The 15641-nt window shown below is 39.0% G+C and overlaps 2 protein-coding genes across 2 annotated transcripts; one reads left to right on the forward strand and one right to left on the reverse strand.

Annotated features, from left to right (window-relative positions):
* The first annotated feature begins 6930 nt into the window (after positions 1-6930).
* Positions 6931-10767, forward strand: LOC134302786 (uncharacterized). Its single transcript, XM_062987995.1, has 7 exons — positions 6931-6984; positions 8169-8266; positions 8647-8675; positions 8803-8866; positions 9473-9607; positions 9868-9962; positions 10261-10767. Exons 2-7 carry the CDS (start codon positions 8170-8172, stop codon positions 10660-10662), a joined length of 822 nt encoding a protein of 273 aa, XP_062844065.1. The 5' UTR covers positions 6931-6984; position 8169; the 3' UTR covers positions 10663-10767.
* A 517-nt stretch (positions 10768-11284) lies between these two features.
* sf3a2 (splicing factor 3a, subunit 2) lies at positions 11285-15138 on the reverse strand. Its single transcript, XM_062987683.1, has 8 exons — positions 15098-15138; positions 14007-14278; positions 13869-13915; positions 13428-13537; positions 13292-13341; positions 13068-13208; positions 12414-12482; positions 11285-11956 (listed from the first exon to the last, which is right to left on the reverse strand). Exons 2-8 carry the CDS (start codon positions 14202-14204, stop codon positions 11699-11701), a joined length of 873 nt encoding a protein of 290 aa, XP_062843753.1. The 5' UTR covers positions 14205-14278; positions 15098-15138; the 3' UTR covers positions 11285-11698.
* Positions 15139-15641: the final 503 nt, after the last annotated feature.

Raw genomic sequence — 15641 nt, forward strand, 5'->3', positions numbered from 1 at the left:
GTGGGCTTTTCTTCATGCTTGTGCTCAGCAACTTAAGCTTAACAGCAGATTTATTTATTACACAAGTTTTGGTTACATTCATGGCAGGACAGGTAGTTACTGCTTACACAAGATTCATCAGTTCAAGTCTTTTAATGTAAAACACAGTCATGGACTGGACATTTTGTATCTCCAGTTCACTGCACATGCCTTTGGACTGTGGGAGGAAACCAGAGCTCCCAGAGGAAACCCACACAGACACGAGGAAAACATGCAAACTCCGCACAGAAAGGGCCCAGACCGCTCCACTTGGGAATCGAACCCAGGTGTGAGGCAACAGTGCTACCCACTTAAAATAAAGCTCACTCAACTGTAGACAATTTCACCCACATTTTTTGCATCTTCTAAATCACAGCAGACCTTTTTGTGATTCTTGGATTACATTTGACAATCTGGAGATTTCTCCCAACCTTGATAGTAGTATGAAGTTCTCACTGTAAATATTTAATAACAATAAATAAGTAAGACCATGCCATCAAAATAATATCTCATACTTTCTACTACACCAAGTTGATGACCTGTTAAAGATAGTGAGAGAGACTACAGCAGTAAGGAATAAAAGTCAAAGCCAGGTTGTTGGCCGGTGACATTATTGAAAGCCGAGGAGCTAATCTGCAGTCTGCCGGCTTTTGCCCCAGCCAGAGTCCTGTTGGTTCAGAGGCAATTTTAGTCCTGTCTAAGAAAAAAAATGGACCACTGCGGGATACGCTGTGTTTGTAACACAAAGATCTCCACTGTGACTACAGAAACGTGATTATCAAATCGGGTCACGTTGTTTTCTAACACCCAGACGCACACACATTACCAAACCCTCAGAGACCTGGATGTGGATGTTCAGCGCTTTTAAACAACAGTTTCATCTCCGTCTGCCTGTCGTATTTCTCTCATCTGTGTGTGTGCTGTCAAATTTTTCAGGACCATCATCATTTTGTTCTGCAGAGGTTGTACTGAAACTCTTTACTGCTGAAAGTCAGATTGTTCAGAACAAGGTTAAACGTGCATAAACTTTGTACAGTCAGATGGATGGATGGATAAATGGACGGATGGATGGGCGGTTGGTTGGATGGATGGATGGATGGATGGCTGGATGGACGAATGGATTGATGGATGGATGGATGGTTGGATGAATGAATGGATGGACGGACGGACGGATGGATGGCCGGTTGGATGGATGGATGGATGGATGGACGGACAGTTGGATGGATGGATAGACGAATGGATGGATGGACAGTTGGATGGCTGGATAGACGGTTGGATGGATGGATGGACTGTTGGATGGACGGACGGCTGGATGGATGGATACACGGTTGGATGGATGGACGGATGGATGGACGGTTGGATGGATGGACGGTTGGATGGATGGACGGTTGGATGGATAGGGAGAAGAACTAGGTGGAAGGTTATAATCTATATTATTACTACATACAGTATATTACTATTATTATCTGTATATTACTACTATTGTACTATTGTACTCATTCATACCTATACCTATATTCATACCTTACTTACTTTATTTGTGTTTCTATCTATCTGTCTGTCTGTCTGTCTGTCTGTCTATCTATCTATTTATCTGAACCCACCCAACCAACCATCCACCCTGATGGTGGACTTAAAGAGGTGTCTGCATAGTCTTGGTAGTCTTTTACTATTAGATGTATTACAGGAACATTCCAGTTACATCCACACGTTTCTTCTCTGGTTTATTCCCACCTCCCGGGTTCTGTCAGACCCGCCATGACCCCGATTACAATGATTAATGTATGACCGAATAATGCACACATTTCCTGTTTGGCAGTGGTTTATGTTAATTTAACAAATGTAATCAAATCCCAAATCTGAAAAAAGTAAAACCAGACACACTCGAGCTCTTCTACAGGCGGAAGGTACCTGGCCCCTGCCCCAGCTCTCCAGTTTCAAAGCCATCCACGCTCTAGTCCTAATGTCAGTGATTACCGAGTGTCAGCCTGTTCCCAACAAGAGTGCTGTCCCACGCATGACCAATTTATTCTCACGCCGTCTGACACACACATTTATATATACACACACACAGGATCCTCTAGGCACCTGAATGACTCATAACAGCAGCTAAATCTCATAAAGTCATACTGAGTTTAATCCATATTTCAGTGTCCCTGTGTCTCTCCTCACCACAATCATTACACTTCATCAAAACCAAAACTCAAACGACTACAAATAAAAAGTATTAGAATCAATTCTTGTAGAGGTTACGTATTTCTAAGGGACGTGAATGCCTAGTCAGTCCCTCTGCAACTGTTCCTTTTCTGTGAGTAAAATATTTTTTTCTTTCTTTTAGCAGCTCCTGTAAATAGGGGTCACCACAGCAGATCTGATCTGTGTACAGTATTTCATACTTGGTGCAGTTTTTATGCCGAATGTCCGTCCTGACACAACCCTTCTATTTTTATCCAGGCCTGGGACCAGTGTTGAGAGTGCACTGACAGTTTTAGCCACCCCCCTTTCCTCAGACATTAACCAACCATGTCCATGCAGGTGCCCAACCAGTCGATAGCACCACTGAGATTTGAACCCTGGATCACCAGATCTCAGCAGCAATGGGCTAATGTACTTAAGTGACTTAATAATTAAATTGATTAAAGGATTGGCATCCTGTCCAGAGTGTGTTACTGCATTGTGGATAGAATGCCTGTTTTGTCATATATATACATATACAGATGTACAGTACAGCAAAATTCTTATTTGAAAGCTGGGGTCAGAGCGCAGGGTCAACCCTTTCACGGCATCTCTGAAGCAGACAGGGTTAAGAGCCTTGCTCAAGGGTCCAACAGTGGCTGCATGGTAGAGCTGGAATTTAAACTCTCAATCTTTCAATTGATAGCCCAAAGCTCTACCCACTGGGCTACCACTGTCCATAAAGTGCCCGGTCATTCCGGGAATATCGGACCTACCACAGCCCAGACCAGGATAAAGCTGTGGTGAACCATGAAAATAAAAAAAGTAGGTGTTTGTTTAGGTCTGAAATGAGGGATAAGTGGGATTAGTATATAAAAGTAGAAGTCAGAAAAAGGGCAAATTATTTTACAGCATTGAGCATATAAAAACAACCTTGAATAATTTTGCTTTAAACACGTCAGATTGCTTTCTAAACCTCTATACTCCAGTCCTCTGTTGGATTTCCAATTTAGACCCCAATTCTTCAGACGAAGCCCATGATGAAGCACATCCTGCTGCAGAAAGTAATTGGGGTTATTCAAGTTCTTTCTGATCCTTTGAGAATGGAGTGTGTCCCAGCCTTACCAGGCTAACAGATACTAATATAGATATTAAACTACAACCTAATGAAAAGCTGCTAGGAAAAGGAGGCACTTCAACATGGCGGTTCCCTCGGCACCTCATTAATTTCTTGTTCTACATGTCTGAAAATCAAACCTGTAATCATGAGTCACTGCATGAAGGATATCCTGGATAAGAGGTAGTGAACAATATTTTACCATGCGCTCTGTGTTAAATGAGGTCATTGATGAGGTGTTTCGCCTCTTTTTCTACCAGGGTTCTTCTGCACTTTTATAACTCTATTTATTAATAGAATTTCAAAAACAAATGATATCACTTTTCTACATGTTCATTGTCGCCGCACAGCAAGCAGGTCCTGGGTTCGATCCCCTGGTGAAGCGGTCCGGGTCCTTTCTGTGTGAAGTTTGCATGTTCTCCCCATGTCTGTGTGGGTTTCCTGCGGGAGCTCCGGTTTCCTCCCACAGTCCAAAGACATGCAAGTGAGGTGAATTGGAGACACAAAATTGTCCATGACTGTGTAACCAAAAGTGTAAAACATGACGTTAAAATCCTAACAAACAAACAACATCTACATGTTCACCTTCGTACCAACTTTTTAATTCTTCTTCGAGCGAAAAGCTTCGAGCGTCCAAATAGGTGGAAATCAGATGGCGCTAAATCCGGCTATAAGCGTCTCTCTCAGCGACTCTCTCAGTATATATATATATATATATATATATATATATATATATAAAACCACATTTAAAGGTTCAGAAATTCAATTCAATAAGCATGACGTTAATAATAATCAGCTGTTAATTAAATATGAAAGACTTCATTAGTTTTACATTCTCCTCTGTAATTTGATTATTTGATAATTTGATTAAAGTGACTAATTTATTTCAAACCCATTAAAGTTCTCAGTTCTCATTAAAGATGAAAGAAAAATACAGAAAGTTTCCACGTTATATGAATACGGTTCATCTTTTAGACAGCAGAAAGGAAGCGCTAGAGGCAGCCAGAACTGCATCATGCATGTATTTATAAAGAAATGCAATTATTTTTTGCATGTAAAAGTACTTACTGTGCTGTAATGTGCAGCCATAAAGTTTGTCTGGATGCCCTGACACTGAATGTACACAAATACCTAATGCTAATGCAGCGTGGGCGAAAGAAAGGTTTCTTTACAGTTACAGTTACAGTCATTCAGTTCCAGAAAAAGAACAGCTCCTTTTCATAGCGTTGAACTTCCAGAACATCATTACATATAATTCAAGAGGTTAAGTTCAAGAGAGGCTTTATTGTCATTTCAGCTATATGCAAGTAGATATTGAAACAAAACAACGTTCCTCCAGTTCAGATAAAAAACAGTACAATATACAGTGCAGATAAAAAAAAACAGTACAATAAATACAGAAGACATTTCTAATCTAAAGAAAATGAGGGGGGTGAGACTAGAGACGAGTGTAGTGTTGGCCAGTACATGGTACTGAGTACCAGTTTCTCTACAAGTGTATGGAAGTGTTTGACTTCTACTGTATGTGTGTGTGTGTCGAAATGTTTGCTGTGCAGAAGGTAGGTGGGTACAACAGACATCAATTCCAAGAAATGACAGTTTCTCTTTTTGTCGTCTTTTCCTGAAAGTATGAGCAAAGAACCCAATCAACACGCTCATTAACACACATTTCTAACCACATTCACACTGATCATTGCTACCTGCTGTGGACAATTTAGTCAGCAACTGTAAATGTCACAACAGTTTCTCCATTTGCCATCAAGCCAGATGTGATTAGTGCACTGACACAGCTCTAAAACCATCATTCATTTATTTAATCGACGCCATAAGTGATGAACCGAATCACTGCACATCTGCTTGACTGCTAAACAACTGCTGGTGGTACACACACCTATGATCACAGGCGTCAGATGTTTCTCAGAGAAAACCGCATGATAGTAATAAGTCAGAGTCACTCTAGTCCTCACAATCATTTAGCTCAAAACCGTAATATATTATTCAAATTAGAGAGGGCTTAGGTGAAGGTTGTAGTTGAGGGTTTATGACATTCAGTTTATCCTTGCACTCTATACTAAAAGTTGTTTAGCTTATCACAGTTTTTTGTCCTTTGCTGAGTTTCTTTTACAAGTCTTCTCTGTGTCCATACTAATGATGGTATATTCCTTGCCAAGGAGGGTGCAGAGATGGCACCCTTGTGTCCTTGGCACAGGGTTTGTAGAGCACACTGATGCTCCAGGCTATGTTAGCCTATTTTGTAAAATCCTTCAAAAAGTAGAAACAAGTTTAATGTAACAGAAGTGAAAAGGACAAACGACCGGCAAATGAGGTCTAACTGAGGCTAAACTGAATGTTATATATTCTTAATTCCCCCGTTGAGAACTGACTGAGCAAAGACTTGAAATGGACCAATAACTCTTACAGGTCAGTTATGATCATTGACCTGGTCCATTTATAATCAACATCTCATTGCTTAATATTAAGTTTAACATCTTGTATTCTTGTCCTAGGAGACACGGTTGCATCTGGTTATACTTGGTGTAGTCGGACCCACCACAATGCAGACCAGGATGTAGTGAAAAGAATAAATAACACAATGAATAAAGTTTGTAGTTGTTGCACTTACTTAAAAGATAAAAAAGCCAATCGCACTTCAGAGCCAAGCAAAGCACAGAAGCACTAAAAGTTGCATCCAACAAACCAAATAAATGTGTCCCAGGACTTGGTCTAGTAGAACAGACAGCCAGGAGTTCTTAAGCTGAACAAGACATAGACAAAATCGTATTATTCATTCAATGGGGTGTAAAAAAAAGCCTATCAGGTTTAGATGCATTGATATACAGTGAATTATTACTATAATTGTTATTATTATAAGCGGTCAGGTACTGCACATGTTTTAGAGGAGACGTGTTAGTTACGGCCCTCCTCAATTAGTAGTCGAGGTCTGCAGCAATAGAGGTGATTGGGTCATTGGACTAGATTGGCCTTGAGCCTAATATCGTCTGGATGGCCTTCTTATTCATCACAAACATATTCAGTGTGGTTGAGGTTTGGGTTCTGTGATGAGTTCATGTTCTGTTACAAAATGCAGACATGTATTATTGTGATGTAATAGCGCCTCCTAGTGCTGATAAATAACACTGCACGTTACACAACGAGGGACAAAATAACGGAAACTATATTTTCGTTAAGTAGTTGGTTAATCGAAGGAACACTGTAAGAGCTTTAAATAATCAAAACCATACATTTCTCCATAGTTACTGGTGGGATGTTGGACCATTATGTAAAAAGTGAGTCTTAAAGTTTATTTCTATCTGGTTGGCATCATCACTGGTACCAGTTCATTCCCTCTGAGCTGGTTATTACACAGGCATCATGAGCAGCTCTGAAGCGCATTAACAACTTCCCACTATAGCCTGGGTGGCAAGGATTTTGGCTGTTTCATCACACTGCACCTGTTCTCCGCCATCAGACAGCATACAGTGTGTGTGTTTGTGTGTGTGTGTGTGTGTGTAAGAGAGAGAGAGAGAGAGAGAGAGAGTGTGTGTGTGTGTGTGTGTGTGTGTGTGTGTGTGTGTGTGTGTGTGTGTGTGTGTGTGTGTGGCTCACAGTAGGACAATGACAGCAAAGTCAGTGGTGGATCTTCCTTCCTTGTGACCCTCCTCATGTCTAGACAGGTCAGTCTCTGTATGCAAAGGACAAAGGTCACCATGTGAGTAGAATAAGAGAAAATTCTCTTATTGTTGTGAATCAGCAGAAATAAATTTTATTGATGCTGGTTTATGCTGCTCTTTCATGCAGTGTGACACTGTGTGATGTTTTTATGAGTTGATCAGAGTCTAATGCCAACCTGAATAATATTTGAATGTAACTATAAATCTGAAGTAGGTCATTTTTTAATTCAAGTTTAATGTCTACCTGCTTTTGCTTTAACAGCTATTTTAATAATGTAGTCTGTTCATTGAGTTGATGATTTTGTCATTGTCTATACAGTATGTTAGATTTCTTTAACCTTCTACACCCTCCCTTTGTAGCAGTTTTTGTTATTTTGTGCATTTTTATTGATTATCTGAGGCGCATTATTAAAACAGTATACTTTGACTGAGACCAATTTCATGAATACAACAATTACATTTGCAGCATTTAGCAGACACTTTTATTTAATGTGACTTACACTTTAAAAAGACTAAATACAGTTTTGAATACAAATAAAAGGACAGATCAGACATTTAGAATCAGCCTGAAACCTGACCCAAACTCTGCAAATCACCTGGCAACCTTATCTGTATAAGAAAAGTGTATAAGTGGTGAAATACTACAAATGATTCCTCTAAAAATAACAATGTACCTTTATACTGAATTCCGCCTGTTCAAAATACATCCTAAACTAAAGCTAAATTCTGGGAAAATGCTTAGGGTGGCACATTGACACAGATGGTAAAGTATAGCAACATGGGTTCTGGGGACTTGGGTTAATCCTCACCATGCCGAGTGTCATTAATTATATTTTTCTACAATTAAAGTCTTCTGATCAAAGGTAGGCGAGTGTGTGCTGGTCAACCTTGGTCTCCAGTCACTGTCTATGGAAAGTGTTGCCTTTGAACATTCCACTTTTCCTCCCACCTCCAAAAAACGTGTAATGACATCGACCGTCTTTAAAGGACCTCGCCCTTTTGGTGCTCAATTGGTGCCCTGTCCAAGTGCATTGCTACCTACCTTGTGCCCATGTTTTCAGGTGGTGAACTACGATGAAGCATTTAATGGAAATGAATGAATGCATGAACAAATAAACAAAATACTTCTAACACAACCACCCTACAAATGTTTGTCTATTAAAATTTATCTGCTTTGTCATGTGTAGAATGGACGAGAGCACTTTTGAAACGTTTGATGAAGAACTTGGGACGCCGCTGAAGGATGTTTCACCACCAAAACCTCTCAGACAAACACGTCGGCCGGGTCGGTTTCTCATACCCCACTTTATGAGCATTTACACATTATAGATGGGAATTTATTGGCTAATCTAACCGAACATCTTCTGCACAATATTATAGCCATGAAAGTGAAGTGTTGGTCCTGATGGGGTTAAAGAAAACAAAGCTGCTTGTTTGCTGTGATATTTCAGGACCTAAAGCACCTATGTGTCTAATTTTATTCCAGAGCGGCCGTGACTCACATTGCCTACATACTGAAGCATAGTCACAGAGCAATAGTAACATGACACCAGCTAGCATGACAAACACTTCATCTCAACCCCGTCCTTTACTTCAACTTATTTACATTCAATCTTTCTAGATGGTTGATAAAATAAGTTCTAACTGCAAGTCCTTTCATTTCAGAAATGTATTCACAAAGAAGGGTGAGAGAGGTGAGTTGGAAAGTTAAATGTTAATGCACAATGATTAATGATTCAATGCTAATGTTAGCACGGTTGCATCTGAACAACTGGAAAGACTGCAATCACTCCAATTTATCAGCATTAACTTTACTTACAGGAACCTCCAGTCGTTCAGCAGGTCCCAAAGTCAGTACCGATAGAGACTCCAATCTCAAGAGGAAGTAGGTCTTTAAATTCAATATGGTACAACATTGTGTTATTAATAATGCATGACGTTGAAGCTAAAAGTACCAAGAATTGCTAACATATAGATCATGAACCCTGTTTTAAAGGTATATCATCCTATAGAATTAAATTAAAGTCATAGTAATTACAGCTTATTTGGCAAACTGATGATACAGGTCAGGTGTGTCAGATTTAGGTAGAACTGGTGCTTCTCTGATGGTTCCTTTTAACTTGAGTTGTTGTAGATATAAAGTCTTGTTTACCATGTTAATTATGGATGTAAATGATTAATTGCTGGCAGTTAAAAATGTTAAAATGTTATAAAGAGAAGTGCTTGTGTGATGGATATTTTCCTTTTTTACAAAAATGTGGAAAGAGTTCAGGTTTAGTCTCATTAGACCAGAGAATTTTAACCACCTGAATGAAATGTCATGCCACTTAAATCAGATCTTACCAGAGTTACTCAGTAAAACTCAGTACTGAATTTAATAAACCCTTAATTCCAGATCATATTTTTATTATAATTTCAGCAAAGCCACTTTATCATGATTGAGTATTGAGTGAATGACCCAGTTTTTATTGGAGCTTTAATGTATTCACAGTGTCACTGCGCAAGGCCTTGTCGATGCAGAACGTGACTCAGATCGAGCCGCCGTGGGAGGGCGTGACGCTGAACCGCTGCCTCTTCATAGCCATCACTATTCTGGTCCTCGCCTCTGGATGCCAAAGGCTACATGGTCAGTACAACGTGCCTACAGTGTACAACAGGCTAAATTCCCCTACTGTCTTTCTATCAGTAATTCAATTCATTTAAATATCATATGCTGTGGCTGAAAGTATGTGAACAGCTTTGGTGAGTTTGGTGTTTCAGACCTACCACATGGGTTTTAAAAGGGGTGTCCACATACCTTTGGCCATGTATTGTTTATGCACTGATCTAGGTATTGTAAGCCACAAAACAGCTGGAAATCAGCTGATGTGCTGGTCTTTTTTCCAGAGTTTCTACGAGGACGTAAGGTTGGGACGGATGTAGATGCTGCACTGAACATGAAGCACAGCGCTTTAAAAAAAAGTCACTTACTAGCACCTGAGGTAAGAATAAACACCATGAAGTTTATATGTTTACAGGACACAACCACATGATCGTACAGGACGGGTTTTGAATGTTTTTGAGCAGTGACATTTTAAGGGCTTTGTATTTTCACAACCTGACCACAACCTCATCCCTCAATTTACCATGTTTTCACCGGGTATTGTGGATTATTTTATTTTTTATAGTTGGCAGAATTTTAGCTTATTTGTTTAGTTTTTTACACAGAATACAAAGCCCATACATATAGACTGAAAGAACCAATTGTTTTGCATTTATCTGTTCATTCTTAACCTAAAGATGGAGACGTCTCTGTGGGACACGTTCTTCAGTTGGCTGAGCGACGACTACGATGACGACGAAGACGATGAGGACGACGAGGAAGAAGGAAGCAGAAGAGACATATCGAGGAAGGCAACACGAGGAAGAGCGACTCGAGGTCTAAGACACAAAACCATACCTGACAGAAAGCTGCTAAAGAACAGAGAGGGTCGACAAAAAGGACGTAGAGGAAAGACGAGACCGGATAAAGACGAGACTAAGACGAAAGTGAAGGCACAGAGAGAGACGGTGAAGAAACCAAAAGAGAAGAAGATGGAAAGAGAGAGAGAGCAGGAGACAGAAAGGAAGAAAATAAAGGAGAGCGTGAAAAAAGCTGGTCTGAAAATAGGGAAAAAAGACATAAAGCAAAAATCAACTTAAAGAGGTGCGAGAATAATTTAATTTGAAAGTGAACGAGTTGTGATGATTGTGCACTAAGCAGTTATGAATGTTGATCAAGAGGTCAACAAGACTTTAATTGTTAAATCTCTAATGACATTGTAATAAATCTATTTGCCATATGAGTAGCCTTGTTCACATCAAACATATCAAACTTAATTTCCTAAATTTACAGTTATTGTATGACATTAAAAAGGTACATTTAACAATTAAACCCCTAAAGAAAACTCAACAGATTCTAAAAGCATTACGGGTGAGGCAGTGGTCATGCTAGCACACTACTGCGGTGTACGAGCTTGTGAGTTCGAATCTCAGCAGAGCCAAGACCTGGCTGGGCGTCCACACAAACACAATTGGCCATGTCTGAGGGAGGGCAGGTCAAACTGCTGCTGAGAGTGAGTGGGGGTGGGAGTCACATTAGCTTAATGTGGTTTTCTGTAGAAACCAAACATTGGCAGGTGATAAGAAGCGGCTGTGTCAGAGGGGGCATGTGGTGCTCAGGCCAAACTTGATCAGATGGAATCAAAATCGGGAACTGGAAATTACCAAACTTTTAACCTACATGGTTTATAGACCAGAAATAAACACAACATGAAAGCATGAATGTGAAAACATTGTCAGATTTTATTTATACAAAAAAAAATTCATGTTAAGGTGGCTGTGGGGGTCTTATAAAAGACTGTATATTATTCCTAATGACCCGCATTTGTCACCAAGCTTGCTTACACAAACTGAAATAAGCTCTTGGTCAGATATAATAAGGTCACTGCAGCAGATGCTTGAATTTGCTTGAAATTTGGAACATTTTTAGAGACAGATTGATCATACTAAGCACATCTAAATTCAAATAAAAATACCATAATTACCACCAAAGCCTGCCAAAGATGGACCTCGTGTTATTTACAGAACCAAGCTGGTATAGAAAGTTCACAGACCACCTGCTGAACAACCTCTCACATCCAACATAAAAACAATCTCCAAAGCTTCACACTCAGCTGCTTAGTGGAGGAAGCATTCCTCATGGTCCATCAGAGGGTAACGGTGGGCGTAAGTGGGGTGGCAAAGGAGCATTAGGAAGCATGCCAGGAACATGGGCACTGGGTGGAGGTGGAGGCATGCCTGGGATCCCTCCGGGTGGAGGAGGGGGCATTGCGTCAGGATGTGGTTGACCCCCGAGGCCAGTCATCAGAGGTGGAGGGCGCTTCACGGTGGCAGGAGGTGCCTGGCCGGGTGGGATTAGAGCCTTCTCAATTTTAAAGTGGAACTGAAGGAAAAACTGGAGGAGAAGGAGGAGAACTGTATTATAGTAAAAACACTCAACACAGTCGATGATTTTCATAAAAATGCTTAGTAAAGAGTGATTGTTATTAGTAACATATAATGGCATAATTATGCAAATATAAAATAGGTAAATGAATTGACGGACATTCTCACTGTGCCTACTGGTACAAAAATTATGAACAACCAAACAGCCAGTAAAAGTGGCACTAAGAAAACCTACAAAACGAACCACAGAGAACCACAAGTTCACCTTTATGGTAGGCAAAGCTTAATCCACAAATGTAGGTGACAGGTATACCTAATAAAGTGCTCAGTGTGGGCACATGTGCGAGCTGGAGTGCATAAAGGTTAAATAAAATAAATCAAGTTCAACTATTAATAGTGCAAAGGCTTTAGTGGGGGTCGTTTTCCCCCTCACTTTCTGTCTGTAATACATTTACACAGGTACTTACTTGTTTTGTTTCCCTGTTCCAGTGAGTCCAGAAGCGACTTTCTGATTTGTCTATCTCTCTGCTTGGTACCTGAAGCATAAGAAGTGTGATCATTTCACACATTATAAAAACAGTTTTGTTTTTTACATTTACAGCCTTGAAAAATAAGGTAACAAATATAAAATGCAGCAGGTAGATAGAAATATACTTTTCTTCTTCGTAATGTATGCATAAACACCGATTGTCAATAGGTCACAATTAAACACAAACCCTGCTCTAAATGGCCACAAATTCCCACACAAATACATTCCAAAAAAATATTTAGGAGATCCTTAACATGAGTGGAAGCTGTTACAGCAGTTTGGGGGCTTTGTCCAACATCTCATAGTCACATGGTGTCCACATACTTTGGGCCAAATAGTGCATTTCCACTTCCAACTGTAGATTATATGCCCACTCTTCAATTACATCCACTAATAGAAACTAATATATAGCTAATTTATGTATATTAGCTTTTTTTGTTTCTATCTCATTCTAGTTTAAGATACTTTTAGTGCCTCTCCATATGGAGGAAATGTAAAGTATCTCTGCATGTAATAACAAATTCTAGAATAGCTCACATTTCAGCATGTAAAAAAAGCATCATCAATATGAATTTCTGAGTGAAAAAAACACCTTAAACGAGATGGTTTCGTACGGTTCTGCTGCAAAGAGGAGGTACTGCCAGCGACGGTCAGGAGGCTCAATGCGCTGCTCATATGCAGACATGAAGCGATGTCGAGGTCCGATACCCTCAGCGATCTCAGGGTAGTCGATCTGAAAAACAAACCCCACACTCTGACTACACAGTTACTCCAATATGCATTTAAATGTTTGTATAACATTATGAATTGCCCTACCTGGAAAAGCAGACTCTGCTGCCCAATCTCGGGATCCCTCTGTTTCGTTACTGAGGATGAACACAGAAACATAAGTATGGGAAAAAGCAAAGGACATATCTGAATCAGTTGCAGTTTATTATAGCTTTTTTTGTACCTTTGTAGCCTGGTCGACCGATCTTTACAAATTTCCTCACTTCTACCTTTACTTTCTCCGGGGCAGGCTGGGCGGGGGCCTCTTTGGCCTCTTTAGCTGCTCTCCGTGCTCTGAAAGGGGAAGAAATTAAGAAGTGAAGTCAAATGTATGCATATTTTAGGAAAATGCATAAAGCAACAACAGACTTTTTCCCCATTAATAACACTTTTAAAAGCTAGAAATCCCCCAAATAACTGAGTTTTGCAGGTTCTCTTTGTTCTTCAAAAGAACATGAAAATACAACAATAAAATCAACTGTATGAAACTGGATGGTATACAGAATATAACATGTTTTTTGTTTAGTATTACATATGTTTAATCAAATGACTCGTTCGGGAAATCTGTTGTATAAGGTAATGCAACAAACCAACCAAATTCATGCATTCAATGTATAATACTTACAAATTAGTCTGATGCTTCTTTCCTTGTGTGTGAGCGAGATAACTTCCCTAAACAATAACATAAATATGGATTAGATTAGGATTCCAAACATTAATCAGACAGATTAACAAAATCAGCAGGGTTTGCTTGGTAATTTACCTCATTGTTATGAAGCGTAAGACACAGTTTGCACTCATAAGAACCCAAATGGTTTTTCATAAAGTAGGGATCTTTGTTGATGTCGATGGTTTCTAAAGCGAGCTGGCGTAGGCGTTCTCGTCGATCTCTGTTACTTTCAGAGGACGACGCCACCCCACCACTGCCGGTCTTTCCACCGGCTCTGTGCTGAAAATCCATCTTCACAAGTGGGTGGATTCACCACCTGGGATTGGTGTTACTCTTACAATCCAAATGTCCTGTACACAGCTATACTGCAAGAGGAAAAAGATTAATTCATCTTTAGACGCTGTTTAAAGGTAAACACTGATATGTACAATGTTTCTGTTGTTAATTGACTCTAGCAACTTGGCTGATATGGTGGTATAAATGAAGACAATTTACCACAAGGTTGTAAACACAAAATCAAGACTGCTCATTAATATAAATACATTAAATCCGCCAAATAATGATCATGTTTGAGGAAACGAAATGTTGATTATGCCTATAAACAAGTGGATATTAAAATTGTTTACTGTTTATTACATTTTTTCCTATTTTCTCATTTTCCACATTAAATATTAACAAACTGCTTTTAAAGTTTTAAAAGGCAAATTTAATTGTTTAGAATGTTTGAATTATAGCAAAATAAAAACAAACCAAAACTCGTGATACTTGTCGTGTAAAGTCCAAATATCTACAAGTATCGCGATAATGTTTTCGATTATTGCAACTCTTTCTCCTATGAGGACTGTGCTAACAAAGCAGTTAGGCTTATTTATCGCAATTTAAATGTGTCCTTGGGCGCAGTTCTATACTGACACAGTACAACAAATGTTTATAAGAAATATTATAAAATAAATACTATTTCAGCGCCAACATTTATCCACAAGCCTTTAGAATTTATAATTCCGGCTAATATTGCTAGCCAGCAGGCTAATCCCCAATCAAACTGAGCAACCAAGTTTACGTTACATACTTATACCCATACAAAAATCACATTTGTTTTAATGGATACATTAACACATTTTTAAAAGCACACATTAACACTAAACATGTTATAAACCTTTATTTAAATTTGATTTGTTATCTACCTCGATGTTGAGTTCACGCTTGCCGCTGTACCATCCCCAACTGCGCATGCGCTAACTGCTACCTCTCGTTTTCCTGCCTGTTTGACAAATAAAAGTCTGCGTACAAACTAAACATTGCTCGAGGTAATAAAAGTAATAGAAATAAAATATAACTGAACATAAAACTAGCTAAGGCAGGAATTTATAAATAATACAATTTAATTATTTTTATAAACATTAAGGGAGAGAGAAGTTTTTAAGCAGTGTTAAGGTGCTTTTTGCCATCACATTTTCACAGTTTTAATGTATTAATGTAAGATATAAAGGAGGCCTTAAAAGTGTTGAAATTTATTCATGTAAATTATTCATAAATTTACAACAATGAATGTGATATTTGGATAATATTATTATTAGGATAAGTTTGACAACATAAATCCTGTCTGAATTCAATATATCACTTTCAATGATCCCAAATAGAACAAATGCAATGGTTAATTTTCCTATTAATAAAATTATTTAAGTCAATCCAAAAGACTGAACAAAATGTGCAGTCCCAAAAAAGTGA

This window comes from Trichomycterus rosablanca, chromosome 25 (assembly GCF_030014385.1).
Source record: "Trichomycterus rosablanca isolate fTriRos1 chromosome 25, fTriRos1.hap1, whole genome shotgun sequence".
In the NCBI taxonomy this organism is placed as follows: domain Eukaryota; kingdom Metazoa; phylum Chordata; class Actinopteri; order Siluriformes; family Trichomycteridae; genus Trichomycterus; species Trichomycterus rosablanca.

Coding starts and splice junctions, on each gene's coding strand:
- sf3a2 (XM_062987683.1), bottom strand. CDS start 14,204: ATGGATTTTCAGCACAGAGCCGGTGGAAAGACCGGCAGTGGTGGGGTG. Junction 13,209..13,291: donor AGCAGAGTCTGCTTTTCCAG/GTAGGGCAATTC, acceptor TTTGTTTTTCAG/ATCGACTACCCTGAGATCGC. Junction 11,957..12,413: donor GGAACAGGGAAACAAAACAA/GTAAGTACCTGT, acceptor CTTCTCCTCCAG/TTTTTCCTTCAGTTCCACTT.
- LOC134302786 (XM_062987995.1), top strand. CDS start 8,170: ATGGACGAGAGCACTTTTGAAACGTTTGATGAAGAACTTGGGACGCCG. Junction 8,267..8,646: donor CAGACAAACACGTCGGCCGG/GTCGGTTTCTCA, acceptor CTTTCATTTCAG/AAATGTATTCACAAAGAAGG. Junction 8,867..9,472: donor GACTCCAATCTCAAGAGGAA/GTAGGTCTTTAA, acceptor ATGTATTCACAG/TGTCACTGCGCAAGGCCTTG.